Raw genomic sequence first — 15,432 nt, forward strand, 5'->3', positions numbered from 1 at the left:
TGAGTCAATGTCAGTCATACAATATGAAGTTAAACCTACGGAGCTGGGAAAATAGGCAAGACATTTTCCAACCTCGACAAAGTACAGCCCACGGGCCACATCCCTCTTATAAATTGACGCCATGCATGGATTAAAAAAACATACAAAACTGATCAAAAAACATGAAAAGTAAACAAAATATGTTAGGAAATTGGGTATGTCAATCTTACAACTCCCAATTCAATTCAATTCCAATTCTTGGGAGTGATGATTCCATTCAGAATCGTTTTTTTAATCAAACCTATTGGTATATAAATTATAATGAAAACCTCAGGTTACAAAAACTTTTGGCTGCTGGCGTATGACGTATACAGGCAGCGAGTAAGCACGAAGAAAGCTTAGGTAAAGTCTTAGAAAAATTGATTTTTTAAAATTTTGAATCAATTCAAATAAGAATCACGTTTTAGATGTGAATCGATTTTTACCAGGATCCATAATGGTAATACAATTGCACTTTCTACTGTGGCTTATTTTTGTTGATTCTTTAATATTGTCACAAACAAGGCTTTGGGTGATTTTCGATTGAAGAGGGTTTCACAGCAGGACCCACTGCTTGTTGAGTAAAGCAATACATGCATTCATTGTATTTAATTTTGAAAAAGGGTATTTCTTCTGAGGCTCGTGGAAAATAAAGGAAGCCCCAGAATTTTCTGGCTTTTTGGACACTTTCTGACATGAATACATGAACTTCTCCATGAACAGCACGTCCTGGAGCATTTTAAAAAATCAGTTATTGGAGCTACTTTTTAATGTTAGCGGATTTATCGATGTGTCATAATTCCTAATAATTATCTGTCTGATATCTATCGTGCATCCCTACTAATAATAAACATTTAAACACTAATGGGTTAATCATGATCTTTTTTTACCTACAAATCTGCTCACTTTTTGTCATGCAAAAGATAAAGGTAATTATTATTCATTTTTGTAACCTTTGCTGATTAAAAAACTTTTTTTTTTTTCATACTTCAACAAAGGATGCTAAAATAGTTCTTAAAGGGGTCATATTAAGATTTGTTTTCTACATGTAAAATACTTTCTTGTGGTCTACAGAACATGAATGGTGATTATTTTTACAGACTGTCTTCTTTCGGACCTTCTTTTCAGGGTGTGCCGTTTGGTGGGTGGTCTTATTTACATGCCTCCACTTTTATTGCGCCTTCTCCCCATCATCCGTGTTGTAGCTTTTAGAGTTTCTATATCAAGTCTACTGACAGATATGTTAGAACCATACACTACTTTGTATTAGAAATGGCGACAGCGGAAAACACATGTGCACGTAAGAGCCAGTCGGCCTTCAAAACAAGAGGATAAAGAAAAAAAGGAATGTATTGACTACAAAGTTGGACTACAATGGCTTGCGCAAAGCTCTTTGGTAAAATGTTACCATATATGGAGATATCGGCTGCTGTTACCAATGAGAAAAACCTTACAAATTGAGCAAAGGAGTTGTTTTTGCAAAATACGATAGGTGCCCTTCAAATAATTTTGTGTAAAGTTTTTTAAATAATTTTGAAAATGTATTAGACCAATCATATGTTGCTGAACATTTTGGACTAACAATGCACTTAAGTGGAAAGGGGGGTGAGAATTAACAAAAATAACAGGATGTTGTGTTTAGTGCATGCCTTTCATCAAATGCCAGGTTCCGATCTGCAAACTGAGTGAGCAATGTCCTCTCCAGGATCTTCTTGGGTGCTTGGTTCTGGATGAAGTAGACAATGACATGCTGGAGTCGGTAGTCATTCTCAGGCAGCGTGTCCTCTTGGGCAAACCCCAGTAGCCGAGCATATTCTAGCTTGAGAGCCTATAGAAACACAACGATCATTAAACACAAAGCTTCCTCAATAGTAAGCTAAGACGTACGATGTAAGAAATAAGTGTTATTATAGTAAGGTGTCTGAGTTACACATGGTGGAGTTTGCTTCCATTTGTTCTAGTGGCTGGTATATTTTGCTACTGACATCAAACAGAATGAATGAATAGTCTCTAAACTGCCCGGCTAAAATGGTAAATATTATGTTACATTTACTAAAGTTAGTGTTTGACTTTCAGAGAGTACTACTGGAATGTAAGACAGAAGAAGACAAAGACACTGATTTGCATGAAAAGAAGGTGCAAGTGGGTGGAAAGGGAATATAAAAGGTGAAGGAGAGACAAGTGTGTACCTTAAAAAATGCTGCCTCGGGCCCATTCTTTTCAAATACTCTGCTGGATTTGCCAATAGCCATAATTACACCCTGCATGTTCGGGGTCATCATTGCCTGCCCGGGAAGCAGCAATTGCATTAAACAAAATAATAGTCTCCGAGTTATTCACTCTGAAAAGCTCAAATAGGAGCATGCCAGACAGACATAAATCTGCATTTCATGCAATAATTAGAGCAGAGGTTCCAGTAGTGTGGGGATCGCCCCCAACACTACACATTTTTGCTGGGCAACAAGGGAGATTACATTCTACAGAAAAAATATTTAAAATTTAGTTAAATCTAATATATTCAACAATGCTCTTGCACACAATGCTGTAGAGTGTGTGTGTAGGTGTGTCTGTATGTGTGGTCGCTTTTATTTTCCAATGTTGATCAGATTGATTTTGTTTGATCTCACCATGTAAGTAGATTTGACAACATTTTCTTTACATTTACAGAAAGCACAATGAGCCAAAACATAAGTGAGCAGTCGGGTTATAAAAGTCAGTTGGTCAGTACAGTGTGACTACTGGAAGTGTTGGCATTGACTTACAATTAGGCCTGGGCCGATGATATTATTGAGAGCAGTAGTGTAAGCACTAATGTAATCATAATATATAATAACAACAACAATGCAAGTAATCCTTTCAAACGCAAAAATATCTTGAAGTGCAGTTTTTCCCCAAGTGGAAAAACTGGGTCAAGTGGTTTCTTGTGTTTTCTTTTTTTCTTGCCATCACTTTCCAAAGAATTTGGCATACTTGCTTGTTCGTCCGTCCGTGTTATGCTGGGATGTTACTGACGTCACGTTCGGCTCACGTCTTGCCCAAAGAATATTGGAGGTGGTCAATTTAGCTATGTTTTCAATGGGAACTAGGTGCCATTAAGCTTTTCTCGAAGAAAAAATGCCCTATGCTTTTCGGCTGTATGAACCGTTAAAATTGTGGAAAGGATAAACGTTTCTTCAGAGTTCCTCGAGAGGTTATCAAAAAGGGTAATCTTGCTTATTAGATTTGAAGTCTAAACATTCCAACAATGAAATATTTGGCTTTACAATCATCTTTTTTCCTTCTATTTTTTGCTACTTCGCAGTGATTCTCACTAGCGACTACCAAGGCTTTGTCGGTCCAACCCATGTGTGTAAGGTCACAGCACCGAATCCACCCACTGAGACATAGATAGTAGACGATCGGTCAAGAGGATTCACAGTATTTAAAGCTTAAATTTAACAAACGCACATACTGTAAATGCTAAGAGCGATGCACACAGTGAACCCTCTAGTACCTTGTTTGGAAGCGACAGACAGCAAACAAACAACACACATGGAATTGGTAATTTATCGATGCTGACAAAAGGATCAACTTCATTTTCATTTATTGTTTGATTAACTGATTTATTTATAATTGGCCCAGGCTGATTTTCCATGACAGAAGCTAACTTGACTGTGTAGTTGCAGAAAAAGCAGCAGCCAGCTTTTTGCAAAAGGTGAAAATGGTTTAGTGTGGCTCAATTTTTTTTTTTAGAATTGTCATGCAAAAAGATTGTAGTATTATTGCATAACATTTTCACTCTGAAGCCATTCCTAAGCATCAAGCATAACAAACCTACATCTATGTATCATACACAGGCCAGATTTTGAGGGTAAAGCTCTACCTCATCATCATATCCCCCCTCTTCTGACTCAATGACAAAGGTCCCCACGTTGGGAATGGCCACCTCGATTGTGTGCTGGCCAGCGGACTCATCCTCCATGACAAGGTCAGGAGGTGGAGTGGAGGGTGTGCTCAACTGGCCTTCAGTCTGAGGGAAGTAGGAGGACGGGACAATCGCACAGCTGACACCGAACTGATGGAAGTTGCAATCAATAGTCATGATTGTGACTACTATGAAACTAATGCAGCCTGCTCAGAGATGCATAAAAACACACCCACTCAACCGGTTACGTGCTAATGGTTATCATCGGATATATTTAGATGGCTATACAAGAATTTGCCATGAAACTGTGCTCTGTTCACAAAACAGCTCTCTGTGAAGTGGCCGTGAGGCATGTATTTAGCTCCCAGGAAAACAAAAACAAAACTAAATCCCATTGCTACCTTACTGTGGTTTAGATACATGATTCTTACATCGCAAAAATACCTTCTGTTTGACATTTCAAGTAAAAGCAACAAACGGTACTGTTCTGCCTCTAACACTGGTGCTGTTCACATTTGAACCAATACGGTACCAATTCACAGGACTTGGGAATCAATACCGTTAGTCAACGGTAGCAATTTTTGGTAGGTTTGTGTGTTCATGTGGTATTTAATTTTAATTCATTTTATACTAATCTCTTTTATTTTTTTATTTCAAATTTATCAGTGAGCTAAAAAATAATAGTGTCGTCAAGTTGGTATATCTTGTTCTCTTTCAATTATTAATTTCAGTTTGGCCTAGGTGCTTTGCTGTAGGTGCTATGCATCCTAATTGCAGTTTTTATTACAAAACTTGAAAGTGTTTGAATAACTATGTAAAACTACTAATGCTAATCGGTAGCATGTATTGCTGGGATGTTACTGACGTCACGTCTGGCTTATGTCCCGCCCAATAAATACTGGTGGTGGTCAAGCTAGCTCGGTTTTCAATGGGTACAAGTAGAGCTGAGCGACATAACGGTTCTATAGATAATACCCAAAATGTATTTGGGACAGTACCACTATACCGGTATATAATATATTTTCACGCTACGTTACAGCCGCTTGCTGTCCTTGCGCCTGACAGGCACAGAACAGCTGCTTCGCTGCTTTTTTCCCCTCTTTGGCTCGCCTCCACCCCTTTCGTGTTTATTGGGGATTCTCGGTGACGCACGCTGATGTGCTATGCCTGCGCATTACATTTTTCCTTTCTTTTTTTTTTTAAATGATGGCACGCTGCTGACTTGGAGTCCGGAGTGAGCAATCCTTTGGTCAGCGACTGCATTTAACGATGGGTGAGTGACTACAGCTTTATTTAGACATACCAATTTGCTTTAGAATCTATATTTGTCCTTGTAGCGACTTTATCACTAATCTCATCTGTTTATGTTGTTTACTTCTGTTAGCGACTTAGCACAGAATCTAACGATAGATTGGGATGTTACCATGGTTACCATTTTTTATTTGACAGCGCTAGTATGCATAATCAATAATCACTAAACTCTACAAAAAAAGTAAGGCCATATAATTTCCGCATTTACGTAACAGCGGACAGTCACATAATTGGCCAATAAAACGGAACCTGCAGTTAAACGCAGAATATTACGGAAATTGACAAATGTAAGTGAAATGTTGTCACTTTGAGGAGAATGACATCGATGTAAGATTAATGGGCAAACAGAACAGCGGTCGCATCTTGAGAGGCAATTTATTTTTTAGCCTAAAGTGAGTCTCCTATATTTGTCAAGCTGAGAATAACAGCACGGCACACCTCCCCCCCTTCACAATAATAGCGCGGTGCGCCAAATTTGGTCAGGCAAAATAAAGAAAATAAAGGTTTAAAAAAAAAAAAAAAACCTTACACTAGCAGAATGTACTTAAAGCACTTATTGATACAATTACTCAATTATTATGCTTGGACCTAAAATACTGGTCAAAATTGTCCAAAGATGTAAACAATGTGAGGATTTTTCCATTTAATTAACAAACATTGTATTAAATTGTATTTGACACAAACTGCACACACTCTATGGTGGTAAAATAAGTAACAGGTAAAAAAAAAGTAAATAAATAAAAATCTAAATGCAAAAATTTAATTTTGATGTTTCTGATATTGCAATTATTTTAATTTATTGTCACTGCTATTATTATTTCAATCAATAAAAGTTTAGTTACAAATGTCTGAAAGTGCTGCACAAACCACAACAACATCCTCGGCTCTGATCCCACATCAGGGCAAGAAAAAAACTCAACCCAATGGGAGCAACAAGAAACCCTGGAAGGGACCTCATTATATGATACAAGAGTACATTTGAAACATACAAATAAGTCGGAAAAGTCGACAATGTAGGCCAAAGACCCTTTAAACAGGCAAATAAATAAATAAATAATTATATATATATATATATATATATATATATATATATATATATATATATATATATATATATATATATATATATATATATATATATATATATATATATACATATTTCTATTTATTAGGGGTGTAACAGTACACACAACAATTTCGGTTCGGTACGTACCTCGGTTTAGAGGTCACGGTTCGGTTCATTTTCGGTACAGTAAGAAAACAACAAAATATAAATTTTTTGGTTATTTATTTACCAAATTTGTAAACAATGGCATAACATACATATACACACAGGGTCCATTGCCAGGGTTAATGTGGTCAACATATATAAAATAAAAACTAAATAAGATAAGGCTCAGAATGGTTTCTTAACAAAACCTATCTACATATAAAGGGCTTTTTTTGATTAATTGATTGAGACTTTTATTAGTAGATTGCACAGTACATATTCCGTACAATTGACCACTAAATGGTAACACCCCAATAAGTTTTTCAACTTGTTTAAGTCGGGGTCCACGTTAATCAACATTAAACTGCCTCAAGTTGTTGCTCAGATTAAATAAAATGACAAAACTTTTCTTCTACATATAAAAAGTGCAACATTAAACAGTTTCAAGTCAACTCAGCCTCAGATTAACTTTTCTTTTCCCCACCAGCCTGGATAACTTGGCAGTAAGCGGATATATGGGCTTTTGTTCTTCGACCATAGAAGTGGGTCAAAATCTATTTTTTAATGCAAAATGGACTCATATCTGCTGCTATAAAAACATTTCTTATTGCTTTAGTCCTGCCTGACTCGCCGAGGAGAGGCTGCTTGAATGCGGTGGTGACGCTTCAAATGGGTTAGCATGTGTTATGAGAGTAGCGTATGTGTGTGTGTGTGGCCCTTTAATATGTGACAGCATGTGAGGTGAGTGTGTGGGCGAGCGAGGTGAGGGAGCAGTAGCATGAGTGCGGGGAGTGGCTATTTTGTTGGATTGGCTGTGTGCAAGACCTCAATAAAGCCACAATTTGGAACTAATCGCCGGACTCGTCAGTTACCCTGGAGTCCGGAGCTGTGGAGACCCACTGCCGGGTAGAGTGAAGGTTGTTGCCCCCTGGAGGAGTGTCTCCCCTGCGCTCCTCGACTACGGTCTGGGAGCCGGAAGCAGGAAAGGTGCAACACATGTTTGACGTGTTGTCAGAAGCAGCTGATGAACAATGTCGGCAAACCTCTGTCCTCCATTGTTGTATCCCGCAGCCAAAGTGTTCCCAAACGGGAGATCTTAACGAGGCAGGAGGGTCTTCCAGCTCTGGCTTTTACATGTTGTCCTAGCCCGGCCGCTGCTAGCATGTGTACTCATTCGGTACACCTCCGAACCGAACCGAAACCCCCGTACCGAAACGGTTCAATACAAATACACGTACCGTTACATATATATATATATATATAAAAATTTATAAAACAATAGTGCAGAAAATTAAAATAATTAAATTGAAGTGCAAAGAAGTGGGTTGCAAGTGTTTTTTGTTTTTTTTTAACATAAAACAACATAAAATTGTTCTTCTCTTAGCATTGATGTATACAGTTAACATGGCTGCGCTAAGATGTGTGGTGTGTGAGTCTTCCTGTGTTTTACATACGCCATTCAGCAATGCTTCTGGGCTTCTCTCCTCCTGTTCTGCAGCCACTCTGGATATGGCCCTCTCTGTGTCCTCCTGTAGGTGCTTGGAGTCATTGGTGGGTGACGGCTGCTCCATGTACTCTGGATCCTGCTGTAGGGCTATAGAACCGCAACAAAACAGGAAACATAGAAATATTACAAAAACATGTCTTAGTTACAAGCCCAACTGGAAGAAAATTATTAGGGTTAAAATGAAAAAGGTTAACCCAAATAAGTTCAATGTCTACATTGAATATGCATTTAAAGTAGGGCTGTTCGGATCAGGGATTTATGCTGCCGATTCCAATCATCCATGAGTGAGATCGTCCATACCAATTGTGACCACAAGTATTAACCATACATTTTTCAATTGATTTATTGTGAGTGCTATTTTCAGTTGATCAATATCAGCACACTATTTGAACTAGTTTTTTATTCACTTTCATGAAAAATAATTAGTTGATAAAAACAAAGTCAGTAGCACACACAAGATTGTATCTGTTACTTTGAATTTGTAAACACTAACCAAAACAACAGAACATATTTTCATAAAATAAATGTTTTCGATCTAATCACTCTAGTATTGACCACACAATGATATTAAGATTGGTACCGAACCCACCAATTTAGCTGGACGAAGTAGCTGGGGAGAGGGAAGTCTGGGCTTCTTTGCTTAGGTTGCTGCCCCGACAACCCGACTTTGGAAGCGGAGATGGATGGATGGACCACCAATTTATGGATCAAGCCCTATCCATCCATCCATCTATCCATCCATCCATCCATCTATATATATATATATAGATAAAATGCTAAAAATAAAAACATGTAATTAGTATTATCATTTTTCATATATCGTTTTGATCTATTTTTATAATTGTTATTGTGCATTGTAACAAGCTGTATACCAGTGGCAGCTTCTGGTCTTTCAAATAGGGGAAGCTAATTTTCAGCTACTCTTCAAACACAAGTAGAGTCTCCAATTACAGACAAAATACATAAAGATGCTAGATTTTACAAAGAAAACTTCACTTAAAAAATTATAAATATCTCCATATCAACAGGAACAACGGAATTGAAAGTTGAGAAATGCTTTGGCAGTGTTATACAGGTAAAAGCCAGTAAATTAGAATATTTTGAAAAACTTGATTTATTTCAGTAATTGCATTCAAAAGGTGTAACTTGTACATTATATTTATTCATTGCACACAGACTGATGCATTCAAATGTTTATTTCATTTAATTTTGATGATTTGAAGTGGCAACAAATGAAAATCCAAAATTCCGTGTGTCACAAAATTAGAATATTACTTAAGGCTAATACAAAAAAGGGATTTTTAGAAATGTTGGCCAACTGAAAAGTATGAAAATGAAAAATATGAGCATGTACAATACTCAATACTTGGTTGGAGCTCCTTTTGCCTCAATTACTGCGTTAATGCGGCGTGGCATGGAGTCGATGAGTTTCTGGCACTGCTCAGGTGTTATGAGAGCCCAGGTTGCTCTGATAGTGGCCTTCAACTCTTCTGCGTTTTTGGGTCTGGCATTCTGCATCTTCCTTTTCACAATACCCCACAGATTTTCTATGGGGCTAAGGTCAGGGGAGTTGGCGGGCTAATTTAGAACAGAAATACCATGGTCCGTAAACCAGGCACGGGTAGATTTTGCGCTGTGTGCAGGCGCCAAGTCCTGTTGGAACTTGAAATCTCCATCTCCATAGAGCAGGTCAGCAGCAGGAAGCATGAAGTGCTCTAAAACTAGACGGCTGCGTTGACCCTGGATCTCAGGAAACAGAGTGGACCGACACCAGCAGATGACATGGCACCCCAAACCATCACTGATGGTGGAAACTTTACACTAGACTTCAGGCAACGTGGATCCTGTGCCTCTCCTGTCTTCCTCCAGACTCTGGGACCTCGATTTCCAAAGGAAATGCAAAATTTGCTTTCGTTTCCACCATCAGTGATGGTTTGAGGTGCCATGTCATCTGCTGGTGTCGGTCCACTCTGTTTCCTGAGATCCAGGGTCAACGCAGCCGTCTACCAGCAAGTTTTAGAGCATTGTGTTTAACTGTGCAAAGCTGTACAGCAGGTACCATCTAAATGTTCTCCAATGAGCACACAAGGTTCGTCTTTTTTGTTTTAGTCATGTCATTTACAAAAGGTAAACATGGTAGGTTATATAGGCTACTAGGAGCTAGCAGCTACACAACAGCTAAGCTTACAATAGCACACAAGCTAAACATAGGTAATAAGTGTCCTGAATTAAAACAGATCATGTGTCAATATAAACAAATATGAAATATTTAAAGTTATTACTTACACATACAAATTCTCCAAGGCAGAAGGCATAATGGCATATAATGTTTCAAAACAAACATGTCTGCACAATTCAATTTACTGCAACATGAGCTTAACTTAATTATTGTGGCCACCAGGTGCCACCAACATAATTAACATTCCACTTCAAAGAAAGTGAGGGAAATCTGGTCTTCTCTGCTTTGGCGGCTGCCAACCAGACCCATCCTCGAATAATTGGAAGAAGATGGATGGACACCCCTAATAAATATTCTCCAGTCTAAGTACAAGCCAAGAACACAAGCATCTAGCATCCTAGTATTTGTACATCATAACATTTACACTAAGCCCTTATTATTAAAATACATTCACATCATTTATGAAAGAAAATTAGCCATTTAAGTTCCTACTGTGTTACTCTCTGTGGAACTTGCAATGTCTCCAAGTTAAATATTGATTAATAGTGCTGAAAGTGTGTCACTGACCTGCATTGCCTGGAGGGCTGCACTCAATACTCATAGGCTGTGGTGAAGAGGAGGAAGTGGAGGTGCTGGATGCTGCTGCTGTTGCGGCCGCGGCAAGGGTAAACTTATCATGCTGGGCCTTGCGGGCCTGAAAAGCATCCCACTCTTCGATCTCTTTGGCAAGGAGCTCATTGTCCTCCTTCACATATTGCTTCAGGTCTGGCGGAAGTTTGTCCATGCCGCTCAGTATCTGGCCGCTTTCTTTATCAAACTCCTCTGCGTAGACAATAGAGGGCAACAGTGAGCACACACCAAGGTGCAAAATAAACACTTTTGTGTTACTGTAAGTGTATGAATATATTGTAGTCTTCCATATGAGTTAATTAGTGGTGGGACTTAATCATACATACTTCTATTTCTCATAACTTTTCTCAGTTCCTAATTCCCAGAAGCAGGACCACTGATGCATGCATCGAATCACAAGTGTGATTTGGCTAAATTATAAAAACAAATTGTAAGACTTGGCTCAACATTGAAGACTGTCCTTAATGCAAAACAAGTTATTTTCATTGTGTCATTCTATATTAAAAGTGGAAAAAAGGTGATATATATTCACTTTTGATTGTAAATATGTGCATTTTGACTTGAGATATACAGTTGTAGCATGTGTACTCCGACAAGTTCCGTTTAAAGCAAGTCCGTCCATACCTTCTATGAGAAAGGGCTTCTTGTCGTTGATGTACATGAGACAGTAGGCGCTGGCATTGCGGTACCCTCCAAACGAGTCCCGCACTAGCTCTTCCCAGGATGACTTTGTAACAGAGATGTCGTTGTACTTCATCCAGCAACGCTGATGAGGATCGTAGATGTAAGCCCAGTAGTGGCCTGCGTTAGCCTGGCCTTCGTGGACCAACACTGCATGGAGCCGGTAAGGAACCTTTCGGTAACAAAACATATTTGCAGTGCAGATGAATGTATAAATACAAATTATGCTAAACTTATTTTAGGGTTAGGGTTAGGTTTGCTGTCATTGTTTTTACATTTCATTTGCACTAGAGGATCCCAATCTATTCTATTGTTCTATTTATTCAACTCTTTTTATAATATATTTATATTATACTGATAACCTACTCAATTTATATTCCATTCTAGTTAGAGGAAATGCACTTTTTATTTTGCCTATCGTTCACAATTCTTACGAGGGACAAAATCACATGTTTTTTGGGTTTTTTTGCATTCTAACTCGTAATAATCTTCTCGTTCTAGGTGGCTAGCAATGCACGTAATCAGATCAATCCATTCTGCTTCTAAACCCCTGCACAATAAATCCAAAAACCAACAACAATACTTAATTTATGCTTCGTAACCTGTATAATAACCAAGCTGTAGCAACATTGTTATTGTAAGAGCGAACACAGAGGTACTGTTTTTCTATGGCGCAGTAACACATCACCATTTCTTTTGCATCAGCAGCTGAATGGCTTTTGAGTTTGTAATGCACAACACAATACGACAGGACATCAACCTGTACTGATTGAAAAACATGAAAATCATATTACAATTTCTGTAAAGTGTTAGCCCGCATTTCATGTTTTGTTTGTACACAGCTAGCTCGACAGAGTATGTTGTTGTACTAACAAGCATGATGTGCTGCATGTATCATAATCAATATTATAATGACTAACTTGGCGGACAGTTGTCCGATTGGTCCAGCGGGTTGGAGACGTTTTCTCTCCGGTGTATTTTGGGTAAGTACTCAATTTCTGTCTGCATAGCTTGGCTCCAAGCTCCATATTTACATTCAAGTCACGCAGACCTCACTTTCTCAGCTTCTGTCTGCTCCAACGTTTCACCCTCTCCTTGTGCTTGCTAAGCTCCTATAACACTAGTTCATCCTCCATATATTCAGCTTCAAAAATATAAGGTTGTGAATCCTCATTTGTCCATATCACCATGTCTGCCATGGTTAGAACACACACACGTTTGTTGCCGGAAGTAAAAAGTGCGTTGCTATAGGAACGGAATTATATGCTCTGAGGAAATATGTTCCGATATTGCTTAAAATGACAAAAATACAGCAACGATTGTACATAGTACATATTGTAATGAACGTGTCTATATAAAACATTGGAGGGTTTTTTGAGGTTGTTTTAGAGGGCTCTAAAGGCTACAATGGTGACTCCCATTAGCTACATCTTGCAAGCTTTGTTTTGTCTTTGAAATCCAAAAAAAAAAAAAGATGTGTGTTCTTGATAGGCAAAATTCCAAAAAAGTACAGTTCCCTTTCAAATTATTACGTACATATTACATTGGGTACTAAATTATGTGCCATCTCAAGTGTGTAATGTGTATGACAAAAATGTTTTTTGAATGTAATTGCTTACTTCATGGAACATTCTACCCAATTGGTGCCATTTGTTTGTTCTAACTCTCAAACTTAACTTACCGTACATGTAGGGCTGGGCGATATGGCCTTTTTTTTTTTTTAATATGGCGATATTTTAAGGCCATATCGCGATACACGATATATATCTCGATATTTTGCCTCAGCCTTGAATGAACACTTGATGCATATAATCACAGCAGTATGATGATTCTATGTGTCTACATTAAAACATTCTTCTTCATACTGCATTAACATATGCTACTTTAAAACTTTCATGCAGAGAAGGAAATCACAACTAAAAAAAATCAAAAATGTTTTCATACGGTGTTGATCAGGAAATGTTTGCCTCTGCATTTTGATGGTGTGGGCGTGTGGCACTGAAAGAAGATGTTGACATGCGGAGTAAGCACTCTTCATTCTCCAGCAGGAGACTTTTCAAATGATGCTACATATTAGCAGTAATGCTACTTTTTATAGCAACGCTTTTGCCCCACACTTGACAAATTACGGTTGTCTGTTCGACATATTCCCACTTGAAGCCAAACCACTGCCAGACGATGGGGAATTAATTATTAATTAATTATGTTTTTTGGGGGAATTAATTATTCCTTCATTTGTTACCAGATTCGCACCTTCTCTCTCTCGTATTACCACTCGCACGGCTACGCTAGCATCACAGCAAACGTTACCCATGCTGCTACCTTTTTGCTGTGCGAGGGTGTATACGTATGTGACGTGTGTAAGAAGGTGCGCTTGTCTGTCTGTGAGAAGGAGACACAGGAAAGAGCGAGGAGAGCCTGTAGTGTAATGCCAGCAGCTAAAAGCAACTGCGTGAGAACGTATACTCGAATATCACGATATAGTCATTTTCTATATCGCACAGATACAAACCCGCAATATATCGCGTATATCGAAATATCGCCCAGCCCTACTTACCGGTACATGTATTTGTTTTTTCAAATGTAAATCTGATAATGCACATATGTAACCATTAAAAATGTGCATTGGTTCACCTCAGGAAACATTTGACAAGATACCTAAGCCGAAGATGACTCAATTGAGTAACCAGACTGAAAGTAAGTATAATTAACAATAAGGAGCAACACAAATATGTAGGGGTGTTTGATACAACTTTTTGACCTCCGATAGGATAGCGACATTGGCAAAAAACAATATTGTTCCGACACGATATAAGCAAGAATCATTCATCATTTACCTTTTTTTGTAGTGTGGAATGTTACAAAAAGCTTGATCAAGTTAAATAATTCAAACGGAGAACAAAGGTAAGTAAGTATGTTATATTGTATACTCATCATCATCAGCCATTGTCAGTCCACTGCTGGACGAAAGCCTCAGCATGTTTCTGCCATAGTGAACGATCTCTAGCTGCTCCCTGCCACTGCACTGTTCCCCAATATTTGTCTATCTCATCTCGCCATCTCACTCTTGGTCTTCCTCTATTTCTGCTCCCATCCATGGGTCTCCATGATGTCATTAGGGAAGTCCATCTATTATCTATTCTACTGATATGTCCAGCCCACTTCCACTTACTGAATTTGATAGTTCTCATAATGTCTTGGACTTGCGTTTGTTTTCTCACCCATTCATTTGTTTTTCTGTCTTTATATGTGATTCCGAGCATATTTCTTTCCATGTTGTGTTGTGCTGCTGCTATTTTCTTTTCCATTTTATTTGACAATGCCCAGGTTTCAGCTCCATATGTCATGTTTGGTAACACGCATTGATTAAAGACCTTTCTTTTTAGGCTTAACGGTATTTCTCCTCTCATGATGTTGCTCAGTTTTCCATATTGGCACCAGCCCAATCTGATTCTCCTCCCTATCTCCTGTTCTTGACTCTTTTCTTTCAGGCTAAATCTCTGCCCCAGATAGATGTATTCATTAACTTCATCAATTTCATTTCCATTAACAGTCACAGGTCCATGAGGTACCATGGAATTTGCCATAACTTTTGTTTTTTTCATATTCATTTTCAATCCACAACATTTGCTGGCATTTGCAAGGTCTTTAAGCATATCTTCCACTTCACTGATTTGCTCTCCCAAGACAACAATGTCATCTGCAAATCTCAGATGATTAAATTTGTCTCCGTTGATATCAACTCCTTTATCCTCCCACTCCAGAGAGCGAAATATGCCTTCCAAACAAGCTGTAAACAGTTTAGGCGAAATTGTATCGCCTTGTCGGACACCCTTCTTTATGTGGATTTTCTCGCTTGGTTTGTGCAGCGTAACTGTGGTAGTGCAGTTTGTGTAGATGTCCTTGAGTAAGTTAATGTACTTATGATGAATTCCTTGATCTTGCAGAGCTTTTAGAACCGACTGTGTCTCCACCGAATCAAATGCTTTTTC

At 38.4% G+C, this 15,432-nt stretch overlaps 1 protein-coding gene across 3 annotated transcripts in view; it reads right to left on the reverse strand.

The window, feature by feature from the left end:
* Window positions 1–15,432, reverse strand: part of usp25 (ubiquitin specific peptidase 25) — a 79,564-nt gene that overhangs the window by 18,132 nt on the left and 46,000 nt on the right. Inside the window, exons 16-21 of one of the 3 annotated variants that reach the window (XM_062048399.1) lie at window positions 11,384–11,612; window positions 10,697–10,951; window positions 7,898–8,037; window positions 3,881–4,072; window positions 2,208–2,303; window positions 1,668–1,846 (exon numbers count right to left, since the gene is read on the reverse strand). In XM_062048399.1, the coding sequence (XP_061904383.1) occupies window positions 1,668–1,846; window positions 2,208–2,303; window positions 3,881–4,072; window positions 7,898–8,037; window positions 10,697–10,951; window positions 11,384–11,612 (1,091 nt within the window). The remainder of the gene's footprint in view (window positions 1–1,667; window positions 1,847–2,207; window positions 2,304–3,880; window positions 4,073–7,897; window positions 8,038–10,696; window positions 10,952–11,383; window positions 11,613–15,432) is intronic. The other 2 variants (XM_062048397.1, XM_062048398.1) reach the window with 2 other exon arrangements.

This window comes from Entelurus aequoreus, linkage group LG05, assembly GCF_033978785.1.
Source record: "Entelurus aequoreus isolate RoL-2023_Sb linkage group LG05, RoL_Eaeq_v1.1, whole genome shotgun sequence".
NCBI lineage: Eukaryota > Metazoa > Chordata > Actinopteri > Syngnathiformes > Syngnathidae > Entelurus > Entelurus aequoreus.